This window comes from Stegodyphus dumicola, chromosome X1 (genome assembly GCF_044657685.1).
Source record: "Stegodyphus dumicola isolate Sdum_Otavi_A_Nest chromosome X1, ASM4465768v1".
In the NCBI taxonomy this organism is placed as follows: Eukaryota; Metazoa; Arthropoda; class Arachnida; order Araneae; family Eresidae; genus Stegodyphus; species Stegodyphus dumicola.
In genome coordinates this window covers 257,169,262-257,192,888 of record NC_140780.1, presented here as the reverse complement: position 1 = coordinate 257,192,888, position 23,627 = coordinate 257,169,262, and the positions used below count along the sequence as shown (strand labels likewise).

The window sequence follows — 23,627 nt, the reverse complement described above, 5'->3', positions numbered from 1 at the left end:
CAAATTCTGGAAAATTGATATTAATAAATATATTTAAAATGCTCAGTTCGAAGGAATAAATAGAAAATTTTAAAACAATTATCTGAAGAGACAATGCAACACAAACAATTAAAATAAAAGTATAAAAATTACCTAAAATAATAACTATGACGAAAAATACATATAAAGAAAACTATTTGAAAAAAAAAATAAAATAAACGCTGCACCTTTATTTACGCAGTTTGAATAGGTAAATAGAAATTTTTAAAACAGTTATTCGAAAAAAAAAAAAAAAAAAAAAAAAAACGTGCAACTTAAACAATTAAAATGAAATTCGAAAAAGAAAAAATTACTTAAAATAATAAGTTATAATTAAAAATATAATATAAAGAATATTATTTGGGAAAAAGGAACGATGGTGACTTTTTTTCCTCTCACGGGAAAGGAAACTAGGTTGCCATATATTAAGATGTTCGCCAAGTGAAGTATTCTTGGCGCAAACTGACAAAAAAGTGCCAACATAAATTTGTGAATTTCTCCGTAAATTTCACTCCAAATTTTACAAAATTTCATATTTAGGCGTAATTTGCGTCGTAGTATCGAAATATGTAAAAAAATTGGTATGTTATTTCAGAAAAAGTCCGATTTTGTGTCAAAATACCTATGTTAGAATAGTGCTATATATAAATCTAATATATATCCTAAGTCGCGCTTTCGAGACATGAAGAACGCAATTTGAATTTTGTCAATCGGCCCAGTAGATCGGGAGATATAGGACTGTCCCTTTTTTTTTTTTTTTTTTTTTTTTTTTTTTTGAGCAGTGTACATCTGTTTCTTCCTTATATGAAAAAACATAAAAACATGTTTTGCCCGCCGAACCTTAAAAAATCGCTTCTTAAATGACATATTCGGTACAAAAGGAATAAGCTCCTAAGTTTTGATATCTGTATCTCTAATAGCTTTGGGCGATGATCTGTAGGTGAATAAATGAATAAATCAGGAATTCTTCCTTTATGTATAGATTTATAATAAAACATCTGAACAAATAAATATGTATACCAATTAAAAAGAAAACTATTTCAGAAAAACTAATAAAAGAAATTAATTTACATTCAGTAATGCGCACCAAGTTCGTAATGTTTTAAACGCGCGGCGTTTTAAAAAAATCGGCTTTGACCACGCTCAGCTCCTTGGAGTAAACACGCTGCGCTTGAATCTGTGCAAATGATCAGGGAGGAATCAGGAGGAAACTAGCATCTGAGGGGCTAGACCAGTGTTTCCCAACCTTTTTTGTGCTATGCCCCACCTAATCCTCTCTAAAATTTTTATGCTCCCCCTAGCATATACATAATTTTGAATATTTAAAAATTGAAATGTTCACGAAAGAAACTTGAATAATAGAATAATAGCTTTTAGAAAAAAATGACTACGAAATTTTGTGTTCAAACATAGTATGTGAATTTTCAAAACATGGAGAACTGAAATTCAAGAAAAAACTCATTTTAGTGAAAGTTTTTTATTTTAAGTATTAATACTTTTTATTATTTAAATTTAGCGAGTTTCTTGCGCTTGATACTTGCTTGAAAGAAATTTTATGTCAGGTTCTAATTTAGATAACTTGAATCTCAAGTCTCCCGGTTTCATAATATCCAACCGATTTTTTTTTTTTTAGCTGCAAATCATTTATGGCACTAAATCCGCATTCAGAAAAATATGAAGATGGAAACGGTAACAATAGTTCTCTTGCAAATTTTGTTGCGTTTGGATATCTGATTCTGGTTTCCTTACAAAGATATGACATCGCTCCTTTTATATTAAATAAAGTTTTAATTCACTCATCATTTTGCATTTCTGCGAGTTCTTCTTTTTACTGCATATGTGAAATATCAGCCAAATCCACTAGCACTGGCTGCATCATCCAAGTTGGGAAATAAATTTGTTTTAAGTTACAAAATCTTTTAAATCAGCCGATAAAATTTTCAGATGATCGACAATAACAAGTATAGCGGTAGTCACGTCACATTTTCGGAGACAATGAGACTTTTCAAAATTTTTGTGGTAAATAGTATATGCCTGACATATTTCAACAAAGATAATGAAACCAAATATCTTCCTTTTGCATCGACATTTGCTCCTTGAAGTTATTTATTTAATATATTTAATTTTTCAAAGATATCGGCTAAATAACCCACAATTGCCTTGTTATCATCCGTTAATGGATTTTTCATTTCAGGTTTGTCGCTTATAAAATAACTAAGAGAATCAAATAGTTCCATAAATCTTTCAAGCAGTTCCCTTTCAACAGCCTTCTTACTTCAGTGTGAAATACAAGTCTCATATACGTAGTATTCATTTTGTTCTTCATAAAATAACTTGAAAAGACGTTCACATTTGGCCCTAGCTTTAATAGCATTGATACACTTTATAACTGAATTTAGTACTTCATTTAGAACAGGCGAATTGTTTTTAGCTACCAGGTTTTCTCTATGAATAACACAATGCACAAGAAGCATTTCTGGATTCTCATCTTTTATCAATTTTAAGCAACCCTTTTTCTTATTCCGCGCTTTATTTTATTTCTCAACCATTATATTAGGAGCACCATCTGCAGTACAAGATGTATTATATTTTTTATTGGTATATTTTTTATATCTAAGTAATTTTTTAGCTTACTATAAAATATCTTTGGAGGTAGAGGTGCTTTCTAATGATTTACAGAAGAACATTTCTTCGGCAAATTTCCTTTATGAATATATCTTACATAAGTTACAAGTACGGCCTCACTGTCTCTCAAAGTTGGTTCATCCATTTGCACCGAGAATTTTCTTGTTTTCAGCTTTTCAACAAGTTGTATTTCAATATCCTCATTTAATCTTTCTTCTGCAAACAGTATTGTTATTTTGTGGCATAGCTTTAACGACTTTGTCATCTTTTTCTAGAACAGTTTTAAATGCTGATATTGATGGTTTGATTAAATTTTCCCCTATAGTACGGCTTTTTCCAGATTAAGCGATGAGTAATGAAATTTGATAAATAGCCTCAAGAGCACGATTAACAGTTGCATTATGAGCAGTAAATAAAGATTTAATATTACTCTTTTTTTCAAAAATTTTCCTTAAAGTGTGAAAATAATTCAAATCTCAATTAATATCAGCATTATGTTTCGCCTTCAAATGGGCCTCAAGACGACCTAGTTTCATTGATTAGTTGGTCAGGCATTATTGACATAAAAGACAAAAGTTGACCGTTTATCGACCAGCTATGAAACCAAGTTTTAAATATGCCTCCGAATACCGACGAACGTTTTTCTTGCTTGCACCCCTCATTTCACTAAGGGCTGAAAGAAATAAATCATCATGATATAAAGATCAATATAAACAAAGCTGAAAGCAGCTGCTGTTGCCATTCAAGGAAAGAATAATATACCGGTTGCCATTCCTACAGTAAAAAATAAAATTAATTCGTTGGCTGAAATGTGCGAGAAACGTCTGGAAAGCATAACGTGTTAGTTATTTAAATGCGTTTAAAAGCATTTAAATGTCTATGTCAACAGCGAGAATTCTTTATAAAATATTTAAAATGCACCGCAATTTAAAAACTTTTTTACGTATACATCACTTTACATTTTTCTTTATTTTGGGGAATAAAAAATGAAATTTCGAAAAATTTTGACTTCATGAAACATATTTAAAACGCCCTTTGTCCCCTTAAACTCTGGTCGAAGCCATTTTCGAATTGCCCCCCTTAACAATCGCATTGCCCTCTTGTGGGACGTGGGCCCCACGTTGGGAAACACGGGGCTAGCTAGACTTTGGCTTGTCATTCTAACTTCCCTACTCCTCGATGAAAATAATAGAATCGCCTCTCTCATCTCTCTCATAGGTTGCCGTTTAGGGGGGCCCAAGAGCGATGCGCAGTGCAGGGAGAAAGTTATGCTACATACGCATGACGTCATGTAGGTGACAGCGTTAGTTCTTGGCGTTTGTTTACTTTCGTTGCATCAACAGTTTGATTTGATTTGTGTTGTTAATTTGCTATTATACCTAGGCGGAAGTGGAAAATTGTGCTATAGCGTTGTGTCAGAATTATACACGTTAATACGTTTTTTGGCGGAAAACACTCTTTACAACCAGATAAAATAACTATTTTTTTAATGAATTTATGTAGTTTTCATGCATAACTGTGATGTAATTTTACATTTATTTTTCATTTTACTGCTATTTTACATTTAAATTGAAAAATCTCTCATTTTAAATCATTTTTTATCATAATCTTCATTTTGAGTATGAGACTTACATCGTAGTGAGATATTTAAACTCAGTATCATGTTTACCAATACTGAGTACCTGAATGATTAGTTAATAAATTCGCGTATCCAACTTCATTCACATGTTTTGGTTACTTTCTTTACATCCCAAACGTAATTCTATGTATTGAAGCAGCGTCTGGGTTAAGCTTTGCGAACTAAGTAAACTGACATATGCCTCACCGTGAGGAAAGAACAATTTCTCGACCACACTATGATGCAAACATCGAATGAGTGAGTGACATATTTCCTTCATTGTTATTTAACTGATGCATACAGGTATGTGTGATGTAATTTAATTGATATAACTTACAAATGCTTGAACCTGAAGGAAAACAAATCTGTGTATAATGCTAGAATAGAAATAGCGAAAGAGTAAGTAAGATATTCTGTTCAGTGTTATTTAACTGCTGCATATGTTTTAATTTTGATTTCATATAACTCGTTTTTAATTATAAGAGAAAGAAAAATAATTCAATATTGAACACATATTTCAAGTATAACAAAAGTATTTTAAGAAACAACCTGATAAAAATACATTAGTAATTAAAAATATTTAATTTGTGTACAGGCTGAATTGAAATTAAGATGTGGTGGTGTATTTAATTATGGCAAAGCACACTATGGCTATCTGCGTAATAGGTGTGATGCCTTCGTGGAGGACTTTCTCAGGGAAACTGGCTTGTATACACGTTACGCATGAGGAAAACCACGAAAACACCCATGCAGCCAGCCGGTTCGCGGGATTCGGACCGAACTACCAGTGTTCAGCGACGTTACCGCTCGGCCGTTGGTGGGCCGAAACTAAGATGTAGGGCAAGTTTATTATTATTATTATTGTGCGTATATGTGTAAGAAAATGTATTTTAATTGTTCCATTTTTAATGTATGGAAGGAAGAATAGGATGCCAATATCGAAGATTATTTACTATAGCAAATAATCACGTCAGGATAAATGTTATATAGAAATCTTGGGAGTGTAAGGGATTATAAGAGTACTTTTAGATTATACTGAAAATATGCGCACTTCTGCTAAAATCTGAAGTGAATCAGTATGAAGTGACTTTTCACTTTAAAAAGAATGTTATAAGTATACTATTTAAAAGTATAATGACGAATATTAAGAAATTTGTAGAATTTTATGGTATTTAAATATAAATTTGTTAAGTCAAATCCTTTTATATATATTTTTGCTTGAGATATGTAATTTAAACTGAAAATCACGATCATATATTTCTCATGGAATGTCAAAGTTCATTTGTATTAAAAAAAGTGCATGAGCAATGAAAATAAATAGAATAATACTTTTTGATTATGTTTTTACCATGGTCTTAGCAGTTATGCCATCATGTGTTCTGTTCAACAAGATTTATTTAGTGCAAACAATACTACGAAAAAATATTGAAAAATACCTTGTTTTACAATATTTATTTCCCTTAATTAACTTAAATATCGTTTTTCCTTTTCTAATGCTTTCCTTTACGAAAAGAATTTAATGTTTACATTTATTTTCAGCATTCGTACGAATTCTGTGCATAAAATAAACATTTTCTTTAACAAAATACTTAATTGGAAAGTATATACCCGGTATTTCCGGTGTATCTACCACATATAAAATGATCATTTTGCTTTAGTTTACATTTTTTTTTCATTACCAAAATCATGTAGCAGACGCGTCGGCCGATGCGTCTTGTCTCCCGAGTGACGTCACTACCAGCAACCAATGGCACCTGGCAAACCTTAGTATATTAAGGCTACTATAAGTATATTAAAGAACCTTGGTTGCCGTTAGGATGCAGACGCTACTGTCTTATTGTAGTTGGTAGTTATGTTCTCAGTAAAAATATTTATGCACATGGTACCTTAATCTAGTTATAAAACAAACAGGGGAAAATTTTTTCTTTACTGCATTCTAAATTTTTCAATTTCAGAGCTCATTGATATGTGTTAGTGGTGTTGCATGGGTAATTTTAAATGAAGAATAAAAGTGATAAATCGTGTTTGATATCGAGCCCAGTCTACGTTCAGAATTTTTCCCTGCATTTTCTGTAGAAATATTTGAATCTGTTTAGGAATTATAAATATGTTAGAGCAGCTATCCATTTTATAAACTGAAACTGTTGGGTACGCACAGCAAAGTCATGAGGTGCGGAGAGACTGGCTTTGAATATTCTCATACGTTCCACTACTCGCCTCACGGAGCAGCAACAGGTTTGTCTTTCTGTTTAACAAACTTCACGAAATGCATTGTATGCATATAGCTATCACAACTGCTATCTTCATACTTGGCATCTCTTACATTTCGTTAACGTCAGTGAGTTAGCATTCAAAATTTTAAAGTAAGCATGTGCAGCAGATATGCTGTGACATAGACATGCTGTGATACTTAAATGCCATCTTGGTGTATCGAATTAACTTTTATATAGTTGCAGCATTTTATAAGCAGAAAAGGCAAAACAATTTTTCTTTCTGTTTGTTGAGTGTTCATATTTGGTAGTTTTTCATTAAAGCTGTATCATGCAGTTTCTGTTCCACATTGACACATTAGGATATATTTCTTCCCCCATGTCTTTGACAGGAGACTAGATGAAACAGAACAATCCAAAAAAGTGATACAGTGTTTACTTCTGCAAAGAACTCGTTGGTGGCAGTGAATTTTTTCTTGCAGTAATACGTGGTTAAGTTTTGAAATAAAACATGACTTATGGCATATATAAGTCAAATTTAGCATTTTAAACATGGTATTTGGTGTGTAGCATGGTACTGTGCACATATTTGTTAAATTTAGCTCAAAATTAGCTGGTTAAACGCATTAAGCACATGCAAGTCCAATATAGCTCGTTAAACATAATCAGTACAATTACATTTGGGCTAGCAGAAAAGCATGATATTAAGCATATGAAAGTAAAGATTAGCTAAAAACTTAAAATAAGTATTAGTTTTATTGTTGAAGTAGATTTTTGATAATTTTATTATCATAAATGAGTTAAAAAAATCTGAAAGTTTATATTGATTTCATATTGTGCCGAAAGATGCCTTTTTTCTAATGTTTCGTGTGTTACCTTTATTTAATATCACGTTCTTCGCACTTAAACCATAAAATCCTATTCAACGGCAACATCACAAAATAACTTAAAAAGAGAATATCTTTAGAATTTCCGATACACAGTCTCGCACGCTGGAGATAAATTTTTCCGTACTGTGTTCCCATTGCTCGCTTTGAAGTTTGTTAATGCAAGAAACATGCATAGATTTATGCAGATTCTTCGTTATTTAATTTCTTTAAATACAACGCAAGGTGATAATATTTGGTGGCCACAATTTGAAAAGTGAAAGAGACATTTAACATTTTCAACACAAAATGCCAAAGCAAAATTAACGTTTTTCAGACTTTTATGGCCCTGAAAAAATCCCTTATTTTTCAAAAACTTGTGCCATCGAGTAACTGTCAGAGTATTTATAATTGTGTTTAAAATTATCATGAATGGATCATAATGCTATGTTAACTTCACTGCAAAATAGGCATTTGAATACGTGATCAGCTGGGTTTGCTTAATGAAGACCACTTCATATGAAAATAGTGTTAATTTTAACTTTCAGAGTAAATTTTTTGAGCAACTTTATAATTTTACTTTTAGAGACCACTTGTTCAATTCTGTCATCTGGCTGTGTGCACCAACTGCCTAATTAACAAATTTTGCAAAATTATTAACAGTCTAATGCACATAGTACTCATGCCAGCTTAAGAATGAATATATCTGCCAATCATCAGTCATAACAGTTCTTCCCCTTGTCACATGCTTCTTAATCAGTGGCATCAGAATTTTCATTTATCTACCATTTGCTGTGAACATGTTTTCGATGAAGGCAATAATTCTTCCAAGATGCATCACCATAAATCGTCTATCTCTGACAGCTTCCTTAATTACACAAAAATATTTCTATCTATTAATTGCTAGAAAATTTATTGCTACCTGTGAACAAGCAGATCCATTGGGCTACCAGGTTTGAGCTACTATCACCATTGTTGACAGCATTTACATTTACATTACATCTTTGTGAGAATGCTTCCGTGATATAGAAATATTCTTTAATTTCATGATAAAATCCTTAAAAATCTATTATGCTAAAAGAACATTCATTACCTGGTGTTAGTTTTTTCTTTTGTGAGTAAGATTTCATCAGTTACCACTTTTTTGTTGATTTAAATGTTAGAACAAGATAGTAAGCTCTTGTGTAATCATTTCAATTAACCATTGTGCTGTTATTTATTTAAAATAAGTTTAGGTTTGTAATACCCACTAGATGTTATATCCTGATATCATAAGTAAATGAATCATGCAGCAGTAATGAAAAAAATGTGTGAATCAACAAATCGTGTATGTATTTGAACATCATTTACTTCCCGGCCGTCACAGCCATTTTGACCTCATGTCTTGTTTTAATTTCATGAGATTATTCAAACAGAATATTTTATGTATATTTTTATGAAGAATGGCTCCTTTTGGCTTTTGGTGTAGAATTGGGTGCCCCTTCGATTAGCAACTAATTTTGTTCAGTTTTTGGTGATGAAACCCCATTTTTGGTTACCATGATAGTTTTAACTTTGTTTTAACTGCCTGATTTTTTTAAAGTGAAAATAGGTCAATGTGTACATGGACAAAGTTAAGGCAGTACACAATGCCTAGTGTGTGCTATTCTCTGATGTTTTTTCAAGTGAAAATAGATCGATGTGTATATGGACACACAGTTTATGCAATTCTTTGACTTCCTATTTTGGTTTTGTGTAGCGGCCATCTTGAAATTGTACCATCCTGGTGCCGATCTTAGCATAAAAAAAGAATAGCCAAAAAGACAAGGGGCACTCAATTGTAAACTTTTACCTTCCTTTTTGAAGAAGCAGAATAGCAACTTGTTCATCTGTTAGCAAATTTGAAGTTGTGAAATTTATTTCATTTAAAAAAGAATAATTGATTCTGTGAAAATGTGATTATGTCACCAAATTAGTGAGGTAACCATTTACTGGATGTTAAATAGACATACTTTTCAGCAGGAGCATCTTTTTTCTCAGCTTTTCATGTCTGAAAAGTTCTGGATACCTGCTTTAATTGAAGAAGCGCTGCAGATATGCTGGTCAGAGAAGTTGGATGATGCAGTTGAAATTACCAAATATCTGCCATTTTTTAATATAAGATTTATGTTCTTAAATATTTTATTTGTGTTCTGTAATCAAAAATACAAATGTGGCTATTAATTTGATGACTTAGGTTCTTCTTTAAATGGATATGAGTGAATTCTTTAAATGCTACATGAAGACACAGAATGGAAAATAGTAACACAGTTATAGGAGATGTTTGAAATGTGGCTATTAATTTGATGATTTTCCCTAGGTTCTTTAAAGTAAATGTTATATGAAGACACAGAATGGAGCATAGTAACACAATTACAGGAGATGTTTGAAGCATGTTGCAAAAGTAGTCCGAGAATTGCTGTATATGAAACTGGAGAAAAGTTATAAAAGTATTGTCAGATGTGTAACTGTTAATGCATTAAATATATAGGTTTTCATATACGAGGGTCAGTCAAAAAGTTAGTTGCACTGCCTAAGAAAACAAAACAGCAGCAAAATTTTATAATAACTCTATTTATATCTTAAAGTTCTATTCAAAATCTACTTTTCAACATAATTAGCATTCAACATAAGCAAGTCCTTCTTATTCTTGTCCAGGCTTTCTTATCTTATCCAATCATTGTTTCCTATCTTGTTCATTTGCAGTTTTGCAGCTGAGGATGGTGGTTCGGTAAAACCATCGAAACTAGTCCTGTGAAAATTTTGTAAATATAACGCTGATTTTTGTTGTTTGACTTCTGAATTAGTATTTATTCGGCGTGTTATTGTGTCTTCATTTCTTTCCGTTTGGTAACGTTTCAGAAATGCAAATGCACTTTCAAAATGCTTTCCCTTATGTTCCTCTGTCAATAGATGTGGCAACCATTGAGCACACACTTTACGAAATTTAAAGTGATTGGCAATAATTTTATGCACACTTCCATGAGAAACATCCAGTTCATTTGAAATTTCATCTATCGTTATGCGTTTGTTTGCAAGAATGCATTCATTCACGCAAGCAGCGATTTCCGAATTTGTTGCAGTTGAGGGTCTTTCCTCGTGCTCAGTGCCGTCAATATCTGTACGTCTTATTCTCAAACATGTTGCACTATTTCGCGATAGCTTGACGTGACATTGCATTTTCACCATAAACTTAATGTATCTGCACATAAATTTCAGCGCAGTTGTACCTTTTTGCCCACAAAAACCGAATCACTGCACACATTTCCAATTTGGACGCTATTTGCAGCTGTTGAGACATGTTTGCGACTGATTATAAAAAAAAACTAAACTTGCCTTGGGAAAGCCGCTACGTCACGCGATAAAGGTACATGCCTAAAGTGTTGCCACACAGTGTCATTGAAATAGTCTTAGACGGAACATATTTACGCAGTTGTACAACAAACTTTCTGATTGACCTACGTAAATAAATTTATATAAAAATCTTAAAGCAGCTTTAGGTTTATGTAAATTAAGAGGAAGCATGCTTTAATAAAAATGAACTAGAATATTTTCATATATTTTTGTCTTGAGTTTAAAATAATAAAACAGAATATTTATTTGCTTAAGATCATTTTTAAACATACTTAAAAATATGAAAAACTTATGTCTTCAGTGAATGAGCAGTGCATGTGTTGTATGTTTAAAAAAAAAAAAAAAATTGCACAGAACTGTATAACAAACTAAATAAAATATTTACTTATTCTTCTGCAATTAAAGCATTGAAATACATGTTTTCATTTTTCTTTTATGTAGCATACGAAATTATATGTGAATATCTTATCAATGTTAGTTATCTAGTATTCTCAGATTTAATTATTTTGAAAAGTCATAATAATTTTAGATATTTTTAATGAAGTCTTGTACAAGATAGCTTGAATTTTAATCTATTTAGAATTTTATTTCATTCTTAATATTTATGTTTCCTTTTATAGGTCCTTTGCAGATAAATGAGGATCATGTTTCAGAGTGGGAATTACCGCGATCTTATCCTGTTGGTTTTAGAGCTGTTCATCCTGAGTATATACCAAGACATCCAATTCCATCACAGCCTTCACAAGCATGTTATCTGCCAAACAGTCCAGCTCAATGGCATCGTGATGTCAATCAGAGAGCACAAAAACATGTTAAAAGTATGTTTTTAAATTATAAAAATGCATTGGAGGTCTTTTAAACATAACTTACTCTCTTATTTTTTAAGCTTTATTTATTACATATAGCTTCAGATCTTTTTTTTTTCTATAGGACAAAATGGTATTAAAAATATCCAAGTGTACTCACTCAGAGTCGTAGCTAGGGTTTTCAGCACCCAGGGACAACTGAAGATTTCATGCCTCCTACTGCTTGCCAAGGATGAAAAAAATTTAATTCTAAAATGTCGTAACATCAGTTTAGCGCCCCTTGGATTCTGCACCTGGGGACAGATGCCTCCCCTTTGCCCCCCTCTAGCTACGCCCCTGATCTCACTGCTAAATTTTTTCAATAAACAAGGAACTGAAGTATCATTACACATTTCTAAACCTTTTTTCAATGAAATAGTTTCAAAGCCAGGACACTGTTATAAGAGATGAGTAAAATACATTTAAATTAAAGATGACCAATGATGTCAGCTAAGAGCTGTTCTTTTTTTCTTTTTCTTTTTTATTATTACATTTCCGCATGAATTTACATAAATAAGAATCCAAAATGAAGTATCACTAATAACTCAGTGTACTTTATTTTTCTGTAGGAAATTGTTTGGTGTCTGTTATCCTATAATCGAAAAGATTCATGGCTTTTATGAGCAAACTGTTTGTGAAATATTTTTGCTTTTATGTGTTGAATATGCATTCCTAAGTGAGTCTGCCTTATAAGTTTTAAAGTAGAAGGTTTGGACTTCCACTTGCAGTGCTTTTGCTAGTTATTTCAGTTGCAAGAAATCTTAGAAGAAATTTATGTACATGTGAGAGCTTCTAAAAAGTAAAATTTGACAAATTTCCGAGTTTGTTGCACAGACAATATCTATAATTAGTTATTTCTTAACCAATATAGCGCAAAAGGTTTTCAAAACCAAACAGGCACTAAAAAATCTTTATCTAGATCAATGATTGCTATTAATGACTAGATTGCAGTGCTGTCCAATATATAATATTCTAGGCTTATGAGTAAGTGTTTAAACAGTTAAAAGTGCATGCCCTTTATTGTATGTTGTTGCAAAACGTAATGAGATAGCTCCCTTGCAAGGGTGACTTACGGTTGCCAGAAAGTGGCAGAGAAAGGCAGGTTTTTTTGGTGTAAAATTGCCCATTTGGTGATATTTGGTGCCAGAATTAGTGATATGTCACAGACAGAGTGAGAACATTCTAGAACACGTTTGCCTTGGGAATATTCTCGAAGGTAGGTTAAAGCTATATACACTCACTTCCAAAATTTAAGCACGAAGATGTAAAATGCAAAAAAAAATGAACAAATACTGCTTTGATTGACACAAAATTCGGCAGGAAAGTAGCATATATATTTATGCATAAAACAAAATCAATAATTATATACAGAAATGAAAACAATATTAAATTTTTGTAAGGTATCAGATAATGACATACTGGAGACTTAAACAGAATTATGTATAAAGTGAAAATAAACAGCATAAAATGGAAAAAAAAAAAAAAAAAAAAAAAAACATTAATAGGATTTGTGATGCCCCCCTCATCTGTATACAAAGTTTAAATCTTGTGACCATGCTTTCAATTAGGTGGTCAACCACTGCAGAATTAACCAATCACCATTCTTCTTGTAGAGCAGTTTCCATCACAATAAGAGTGACTGGAGGTGGGAAACTTGAAGATACAGCACGGCCAAGAGCATCCCAAAGATTTTCAATGGGATTAAGGTTGGGTGAATATGCTGGCCACGCCATATGCGCAATCCCTTCACTCTTCAGGTAGTCATCGACGATGTCACCTCTATGGGCACATGTGTTATCGTCCATTAAAACAAATGTAGGGCTAACTACTTCAGCGTAAAATCTCACAATGCACTTTAGGGCTTCATCTTGATACCGGATAGCCATCAAAGAACCCCATTTAAAGATGTGCAGGTCGGTGCGGTATCCTAATGAAATCCCTGCCCAAACTATAATGCTTCCGCCTCGGAATGTGTGATGCTTGCTTATGTTTTGGGACTGATTGCGTGTTTGTTGTTCACGCCATATCCTTATACGCTTGTCTTCTGGCTCCAGAGCAAATCTTGACTCATCAGTAAACATGACATTGCCCCAGTCAGACACATTCTCGGCACCACCGTAATCGTGCCCCTCTTGATTGGACGGATAGAGGAACACAAACTGGAGATACCCACACATACAGTCCACTCATGTGTAATCTTCAGCGTACAGTAGCTGCAGATATTGCCTTACCAATGGACGCTGTAACCATAGATGTCATATGCGTGGAGGTCGCTCTGCGATTCCCCTTGGCTACAATAGCAATATATCGATTGTAACCCTTGGGCGACCAGCTATGGGCCTTCGGACAACTGTCTGTGCGGTGTGGAATTGTTTTCATAAACATGAAATTACAGAATGATGAATGCCAAAGAAAAGAGCAACATCTGTGATAGACTGTCCTGCTTCAATGTGCCCCACAGCACGCGAGCACTCAGAATCTTCCATTCGTCTTCTGGAAGTCATACCAACACGTATGTCTTGAAAACAAATTGTACGAAAGTTTGAAACACCTTCTATCAGCACTTACAATCAACTTCTGGAACCCTTCATAAAGCTGGCTTCTTATAAGACTGCCTTTTTTGCATATTTCTTGACATGAAAGCGTGATTGCTGTTACCTAACATATCTGCATACTTCCATCTACCTCTGCAGTGAATTGCATCCTCTTCAATTCTGATTGGCTTCCGGAAATTAGCATTTTTCTCTCCGTGCTTAACTTTTGGAAGTGAGTGTATACCCTGCCTGTACAGGGAGAGTAATGTCTTGAGTTCAAAGATGTTTAGATCATAGAAATTTAAATAAAGCAATAAAATGAAAACATATCATTTGTTAACCATAGATGAAGTTGTTACAAAAATGTCAAAAGCAAAAATATTTTCTGTTTTAGATGGTAATTGTGCTTTTTACAAATTGACCTAGACCAAGAAAGTAGTGATTTGTGTATCTTCCCGCATGCCAGACCTACACATGACTGCCATTAGTCTGTGACAGGCAGCACAATCCAATTCGGAAACATTAAAAATGTGCAATAATTTTCGACAGCGTTAGCCAATGCCACATTTTTAAATCTAGAACAAGTGTCCAAATGGTCACCACACATGTCAATATCACATAATGGGCAAGATGGAGAGTCTGCTAACCAAATCTAGGTGTTTCATAAGGTAGTCATGTCTGGTTATTAATTTAAAGTTAGTGGCACCAACAGGTCTAGGTAGGTTGCAAGGATTGGGATTCTGCATCAAGGAACCCCAAATTTCCCTTCACAGAGGCCCCATTCTTCTCCCAGAGATAAGCTCCACATCTGGCTCTAATGATTCTGACCAGGATCATGTTGTGGGAGGACATATCCAGCTTTGCTCAGAGTGTCAGCACACTTATTACCCAGGATTCCACGACTTGAGCACTGCAGAGTAACATTTCTACCATTATTTAGTAAAGAATTTATCACAAACTGACTATTTAGAACAAACCCATTATTTGAAAGTACAACTGAAGAAATTGCTTTAATAGTAGACTGTGAGTCAATAAATATCACAATGTTCTGATCATCTCTTACTGATTTCAGTCAAAGGCAGTTGAACATCATTCACTTCAGCATCATAGTTAATATAATTTGCACTAACAGCCCTGCTAAAGCTGAAGTGCTGGAAGTAAACCCCTGCACCAGCGTTATTATTAGCACCTATAGCAGAACCATCGGTGTACACATGCAACCAGTGCATTGTTGGAAATCTTTCTCCAATAGTGGCCAAAGCAGTCATCCTCAATTCTGTCTCAGTGTAGGATTTCTTACTGGGCGGCAGAACCAAGTCTAAATTATGATTTGCCAACTTCAAATGTCTTAGAAACTCACCAATTCTCAAGTAGTGGCTGTCGGTTAAAGGACGGGATATAAAAAATTGAGGCAGTTCATTTATGACATGTAAAAAGGTAAGTTAGTATTTTAACCTAGCTCTGCAGGATTGTAAATCCTTCAGAAATTACCACATCTCATCAATCTCTTAACCAACTTGAGAGCACTTTCTGTTGATGAGTCAGAGGCTCAATATTTGTTTGCAATTGCATAGCCTAGATAGGAATAGAAAATGCTCCACTGGTGATGATTCTCAGGGCATTATTTCGAGTAGTTTCAACTCTGTTCTAGAGGCAGTTATGAGAAGTTCACCACAATATTCAACAGCTGGCCTAATTTAAGATTTATAAGTGGTACAGAGTAGATCTTGGGTAGTACCCCACTTTATACCAGTAAGCCTTTTAAGCAGTCTATTTCTCATGTTGCCTGTACCCAGTATAGTACCAGCCTATACCCAGCTGGCCTATTTATTCCAACTTAGCCTGGAATGCAAAACCATTCCCAAGCCTGTTGACTCCTGGGGAGCTGTTGGTCTCCATAAAATAGCTCTATCTCTTGAGGTTTGTAGAGGGTAAAATCTTGAAGTTACTGTCTTACTCATATTTGCAATCATTTCATTGTTTTTTGACCTTGTCGAAAGGGTGTGAAGGACAATGTTAAGCAAATCCTGGATATTATAGATGTTTGAAATTAATCAATTTCTTGACTTATTTAATAACTTTGGACGAATGGTAATATATTTAGCAGAGAAAACCTTTTTAATTAACAACAAACCATTTTATTTAGTATTCTAAACATAATAAAAAGAATAACATTCCATGCGTTATCTCGCTCAAAGCAATATATAAAAAAAATCACTATTGCCACAAAAAATCTACACTATAACGAACATATTAAATTATTGTGTATTAACTCAGTTTGTGCACATTCCTGAACATTCTCCCACCTTGCAATTTTAGGAAATTGCAACATATTCTTTACTCAGTTCATCAGTTTCTAGTTCTGATTCTTCAGAGAGAGGCCATTTATCCGGGTCTTGTTTAAGCCACTCCCACCATCTGCTACCCTCTAGAGGGAAGATCAGCTGGGTTGCTTGAGCTTGATACATAATGCCAGTCTTTCGGATTTGTGCATCTCCTTATTTCAACTACACGATTTGCCAAAAAGACACTTCAGTGGGAGTCTTTTTTTATCTATGTCAGAACTGCATACGAGTCACTCCAAAGGTACACTTGGCACTTTGTCAATTTAAGAGTGTCAATAACTTGACGATACAGCCGAGTAGCTCCAAGCAACCCTAATCTCGGAATAGTTACTTCTTTGGTAGGCGCTACTCTTGATTTAAATAATACCAATGGTACTGAAGTTTTGCCCTCAAAATATGCACGTAATATGCATAAGATACCTTACTAGCATCACTAAAAGAATGTAGAGAGATAGACCAGTCATCGAAGGGTCCAATCACAGGTCTTCTTGAAATTTTACAATAATTCAAGAAGTGTAGTCTTTTGAGCCAAGCCTGAAATTCCCTTTCTATACCTAGTGGAAGATTTTTATCCCAGGAAAGTTTCATCTTCCATGTTTTTTGCAGAATGAGATTTGGAATTAACACTTGTAAATCCGATGGGGTCGAATATCCTCTGTGAGACTGACAGAAGAGATAGTTTCGTGTGGGCACTCTCCGAAAATGTCAAAGGGTTAAATTGCAATAGATTTCATCATTCTCAGTGTCCCATGAGAGTCCCAGAATTGGAATGAACTTCTGATAGGAAGTCATGCTTCTATCTTTGAATAGTGCAGCAGTCCACCCTCTAAGATCAAAACCTCCTGAAAACATTAGAGTTTGGGACTCTTCTTTGAACTTGACTACTTCTTCTGTGGTTTCGAAACTAGCTATACAATTGTTGACATAAAAGGATTTCTTCAATCTAAGTGCCGTTTCTCTTAAATCTTGTGGAGCATTATCCAAATGGTAAGAAATCGTTGCTCCCAACAGGAATGGACTCGAAGAAATGCCGAACACGACATGACAGTGTCTGTAGGTAACAATCTCGGTTTTGTTTGAATCTTTCCCTCCACAGGAATTTCAAAAACTCTGTCTCTAACACACGAACTGATTTGTAAGAAAGCTTTCCTTATATCGGCAGTAGCACCAATTGCACGTTGCCGGAATTGTATCAAAAGTTTTGGAAGCATTTCTATTAAATTTGGTCCCTTTTCGAGGCAAGTATTCAAGGAATTCCCATTTTCATCCTTCAATGATGCATCGAATACAGGTCACACTTTCGTAGTCAGACTGGAATCCTTGATTACTGCTTGATGAGATAAATAGTGACCAGTATCACTGTTCTTCGGAGCTATTTCAAATATACCTTCCTCATTCCAGCCTTTAATAATACCATCATATTCTTTGAAAAATCCCATTTTCTGCAGTCTTCGTGTATTGGCGAAAATTCTTTTTTCCACTTTATCTTTATTATCTCCAAGAATCCGACAACTATCCTTCCAAGACAAACAGACTTCATACCTATTGCCCTCGATTACTTTAATGTTCTCTAGGAAAAATTTGATCGTTTCAGTGTCTAAATTCCCCTTAGTCTTCACTATCTCCGGATCTTTTATGCCAATTGTCTTTAAATTCCATAGTTATGTGAGATCCAAAAACAAAGTCTGATAGTATCAAGCAAGGTAATATGACTTTGCACTGGGCCTTGTAGAGTCCAACCCAATTTTGTTTCAATGGCAATAAGGTTTTTGTCAATTGGAATGATATTATTCGTAATCAACCTTCCGGAATAGTCGGCTCCTATTAACAATCCAATATCTGGTGTATCTCTACCAGAATCACTGATTTTGATTCTATGTTCTCGAAGTGAGGAACATATATGTTTGAGTTTCACTCTAGGAATGTATCCACAAATTTTGTCTTTATCTAAAACCGATAACTCGTATTTGAATTTATTTTCCGTTCCTCGTATTTCGACATAAAAAATACTGTGGATCTGAGATTCAGTTTCAACTCCATCAAATAAATTGTGGCTCAAAGTCTCTTGATCTAATGGGACTAAATCTAGTCTCTTTATTATGTCTTTTCATAAGTAAGATCTTTGGACCCACTGTCAAAAAGCATTCTCACAAGTTCCTTTTTTCCATTATCTACAATCTTCACCATAATAGTTTAAAGAAGAGTTGTTTGCAGTTTTTGGTTAGACAATAAAATCTCACTCGTTTTGTTAGCTACTTTAGGTGCTTCCTTTTTTGAACTTCTAGAACCTTTTAGTTCTCTGCACATCACCGTTACATGACGTTTGTTGCAAAATAGGCACTTCACAGAACTTTTACACTTTTCGGCAGCATGCCCAATTTTTAGTCAGTTAAAACAAGCGTTTTTCTTTTTTAGTAAATTTTTTATATCTTCCAATGAAAGGCTGTGCAGCTTAAAGCACTCATAAGAATTATGTGTTTCCTTGTCACACCAAACACAAAAATTAAGCTGTTTCTTCTTTGAATCTCCTGCATAAATACAAGCTGCCGTGGCTGGAACCGAGTCAAATTTGTCTGAAGCAGAAAAACTTGTACGGGCCAACGGAAGATGCTCTTCACTTTCAACTTCAATTCGGAGAAAATGCAATAAATTTTCCAAATTTTCAGTGTGTGCAACACTTTCCCTACATTGGCGAGATCGCTCCCATGCCCTCAGAATTTCTTCAGGTAGTCTCTACAAGAGGATACAGCATAGCTGCATAAATCTCACTTTTTACCCCCAACGTCTCCAAAGCACTGAGTTGCGTCTCTAACTTATCATATAAGTTGGATAGAATCATATTTCCTTTTTTGCTAGCTCGAGCCAAAACCAACTTTAATAATTCGTGAACAAAGATTTCTACCAGTAATTCATCTCGTGCAAATCGAGATTTTAGCTGCTTGATAGCTTCTTTATAATTCACACCTGAGGGAGGATAACTATCTATGAGCTCTCTCGCTGGGGCTCCAACGACCATTGCTTGCAATAGGTAATGAAATTTGTCATCGTCATCTATATTTACACCTTCGTCGATCTTCTTAAACTGTGCCCAAAATCCTAACCAATTTCGGGTCTCCCCATTAAAATTTTGAAGCTCCAACTTTGGTAATTTAAACTTTCATTCGTGTCAAAATCAGCCAAATATTCACTTTCATTTTTTTATTTTCAACAAAATTTCGGAAATTTGTGATTGAACTTCGTCTAATCTCTTGAATTTTTCTTCCAACTGTGAGCTCAGTACTTGGAATTGATTAACCTCCACGTTAGACTTCAGAATTTCAGCATCTAAAGCATTGGCAGTAATCGTAAACGATTGCCTTAGTCGCTTATGCTTTTTTAATAAAATTTCCATGATTTTAAATTCAATATTTCCAATATAATCAGATAATAAAGGATATAATGAAATAAATTATAAACTCACTTGATAAATTCCAATATGAAATCAATGTTTCGTTTTCAAACCGTTGTTTCGTTTTCTTCAAATAGCCATGCCGTCATGTCACCGGACACCAGTTGTTTGAAATTAATAAATTTCTTGACTTATTTAATAACTTCGGAGGAATGGTAATATATTTATCAGAGAAAACCTTTTTAATTAACAACGAACCATTTTGTTTACCATTCTAAACATAACAAAAGGAATAACATTCCATGTGTTATCACGCTCAAAGCAATATATTAAAAAAAATCACTATTACCACAAAAAGTCTGCACTATAACAAACATATTAAATTATTGTGTGTTAACCGAGTTCATGCACGTTCCTGAATAATAATTATCCCAGTCAGCAGACCACAAAACATGATTGTCAGCAAAGAGAAGGTCTGCACCCCAGGATGTGAATTCATACGGAAATGAACAATATCATTGATCAAGATGTTGAAGAGAACAAGACTCTGGGCCTAAACCTGAGGAAGCCCTTATCTAGTTTCTCTATAGCCAGAGACAGCTGATCCAGATTTAGTTCTGGTAAAGAGACTGCCACAGTACACGTTTTAAGATAGAAGCCATCTTTTATCTCCTGTGTGAGTTTTGCTATCTGTTTAATAGTATTTCCTAAAATCGGCATATCAGAAATACAGGTGAATTTTTTAAGATACTGATTGAGTCTATTTACAAATAGGCATTCCGTCAATTTACATGTAACACTATTAAGGGATACTGGAGGAAAGCTAGTAAATACGCCTGGATCTTTACAAGATTTGAAGGATGGGTATTATTCCTCCTTTATGCCACACACTGGGAATGCCTGTAAGGTTAATAAGTCTGAGTAAGACTTTCATTTGTGTATGTTCAGTACACCTTTTAGCAGATACAAATTTAAAAGAAAACCATTTAGCATATATTGAGCTCCAAAAATTTGTCAAAGAAAATTAAACCAAATTATAGAGGGTCCATATAGAGTTGAATGCATTATAGATGTCTTAATGTGGGGATCTAATGAAAAGGAACATGACCTACTGTTATATATTTCTGTGGATACTTATTTCACAAGACACTGTATTTAATTACATGCTACTTTATTATGTACAAAACACATTATCACTCACGTATACACGTATCACTACAACTACTTGCATTCCAGTCTTAGTTCTGGTTTCCAGTAACTTTGCGTACTAGCGATGCTGGCACTGCACCACCTTAAAGTCCGATTATGAGTAAGTTCTTGATACACCGCATCCCTTCCCCTATATCACAACTGCAGTCTATCTGGGAGACGTCGAATTCTACTGGACTGATGCAAAGGTTGTGGCACAGCAGGTTTCTTTGGTAACCTGGTTGTATCAGCAGCAGGATCGGTGGATGGAACATCTGGTACAACCTTGGGCTCGGAGGACGACACGAACTCATCTACCAGGTGGCTATTATCTTTTGGATGGTTCTGGAACTCCACTCATATCAGGCTGTTTGGGAATCAAAAGAGCTAGAGGTGGATGTATGCAGCCATCATCAATTATGGTTCCTCTATCACTCATCTGATTGACATGTCGCCGCCGTAGCTGGCCATTTACATTTATGGTGTAATGAAGCTGCCCATCCTTGGATTGAACGGTTCCAAATCTCCATCGTCTATCACGTTGGCGATAATTTCTTACTGCCGCTCTATCTCCTACTCTAAATACATGGTCTGCAAACTCGTAGGTTCCTTTTCGAACTCTGTATTCCACCCTCCTTTAAGGATCTGATCTCAATAAATCTATTCTTGTTTGAATTTCCCTCTCCAGCATTAGCATTGCTGGACTTTGTAGAGTAGTTAAATTTGGAGCTTTTCTGTATTGCATCAAAAATGTACTGAGTTTTTGTCTCAAAATTCCTGTATAATTTTGCATAGTTCTTAAAGATTGTTTTACTATAAGCACATACCATTCAGCCTGCCTATTACTAGATGGTTTAAATGGTGCTGTAGTTTTGTGTTTGATTCTGTTACTCTGTAGAAATACCTTAAACTCATGTGAAGTGAATTGTGGTCCGTTATCAGTCACTAAAAATATTGGTAATGCGAATTGTGCAAAAAAGACCCATAAACATTTTATTGTTTTGAAAGTCAAGCTTGATTTCATTGGATAGGCTTCTAGCCATTTAGAGTGAGCGTTGACGATCAAAAACATATGCTCAAAAATAGATCCTGCATAATCGATGTGAATACGTTCCATTGGAGGGCTTGGGTACTCTCAACTATTAACTTTTACCGTAGGAATGTTTTGCACATTCAGAGCCGCTTTTATCAATATTTTCAATATCTTTATCTATAACTATTCCAAAACATGTAAGATCTAGCAATTGCTTTCATCTTTACATTCCGTAAGTGTCCATGGTGCAACTCTTTGAAAACATTCTCATGGTATCGTTTTGGAATACAGACGTATTGTTTTACAGTAAATAATGTCGAATTGGAATGACTGTAAAGCCAAAGCGTAATGCAGGAGTCTTGTTGCTGCCAAAACTGGCATGCCTTTGAGCCGAAAATTGCAACAAGAGGTTTATGATCTGTAATTAACATAAATTTCCTGCCTTTTAATTACAGAAAAAATTTTAGTTCCCCAAAGGATTGAAAAAGCTTCTTTATTGGTTTGAGAATGTTTTTCTTCATTTCCGTCAATGTTCGAGAAACATATGCAATTGGCCTTTCTGTTCCATTAGGAAGTTTGTGAGAGAGTACCGCACCTAACCCCCACTGGTGATGCATCAGTTGCCAATGTTAAGGGCAATTTTGGATCATAATGCATCAAAACTTTTTGTGAGCACACTTTTTTAATTTTTAGAAAAGCCTCCTGACAATCCTTTGTCCAAACCCATTTTGAGTTTTTCTTAGGTAATTGGTATAAGGGATTTGCGATTGTCGCTAATTTAGGGCAAACTTTTCCATAAAAATTAACTAGTCCCAAAAAAACTTTGAACTTCCTGGACATTTCTGGGTCTTGGGGGGCCTTTGCTATCGCTGATATTTTTTCCTAAGTCTTGTAAACCATTAGCATCAATTTTATGAACTAAAAATTGTAGCTCATCCTAAAAAAATTTACTTTTCTCTAAATTTAATTTCAGTCCATGAGTTTTACATTTCTCAAAGAAATTTTTTGAAGTATTTAAATGTGCCTCATTATCAGACCCTGTTATTCACGCATCATCCATGAAGACTTTGCACCCTTCCATTCCTTAGAATAGTTCGTCTGTGTAATGTTGCCAGATTGCCGGTGCTGCATTTAGCCCGAACTTTAATCTCTTATATAATCCCTTCTGTATTCTTTATGTTTACTGTTAGGAATTTTGGAGTCTCAGGGTGTACTTTCATTTGTAAATACACATGTTTAAAATAAATTTTTGAAAAATGCTTTCCTCCTTTCGAACATGAAAATATTTCCTCAATGGTTGGCAAAGGGTGTCAATGCGTAACAGTATTTGGGTTTACTGTCACGGAGTAGTCCAGCTTAACTACCGGTACTACTGGTGTTGCCCATTCCTTTCTATTATACCCTCTTTTTCCAAGTGATCAATTTCTTCATCTATCCGGCAAATGGTACTTGCCTAGCTTTAGAAACTTTGGGTGAAACGTTTGGCTTCAATTCAAGTTGAACCTCCTAATATTATATCTCTCCTAATTTTCTGTCAAAAATCTCTTTATATTGTCCCAATAATTTATTTAAAGTACTCTTTTGA

General features: G+C 34.4%; 1 protein-coding gene across 5 annotated transcripts in view; it reads left to right on the top strand.

The window, feature by feature from the left end:
* The first annotated feature begins 5,972 nt into the window (after nucleotides 1–5,972).
* Nucleotides 5,973–23,627, top strand: part of Bili (FERM domain-containing protein 8 Bili) — a 148,536-nt gene continuing 130,881 nt past the window's right edge. The window contains exons 1-3 of one of the 5 annotated variants that reach the window (XM_085807582.1): nucleotides 6,005–6,496; nucleotides 9,676–9,805; nucleotides 11,330–11,527. In XM_085807582.1, coding sequence (XP_085663708.1) covers nucleotides 9,781–9,805; nucleotides 11,330–11,527 — 223 coding nt within the window. In that variant the 5' untranslated portion in view covers nucleotides 6,005–6,496; nucleotides 9,676–9,780. Of the gene's footprint in view, nucleotides 6,497–9,675; nucleotides 9,806–11,329; nucleotides 11,528–23,627 lie in introns of all 5 variants that reach the window. The other 4 variants (XM_035353005.2, XM_035353004.2, XM_035353002.2 and 1 more) reach the window with 4 other exon arrangements.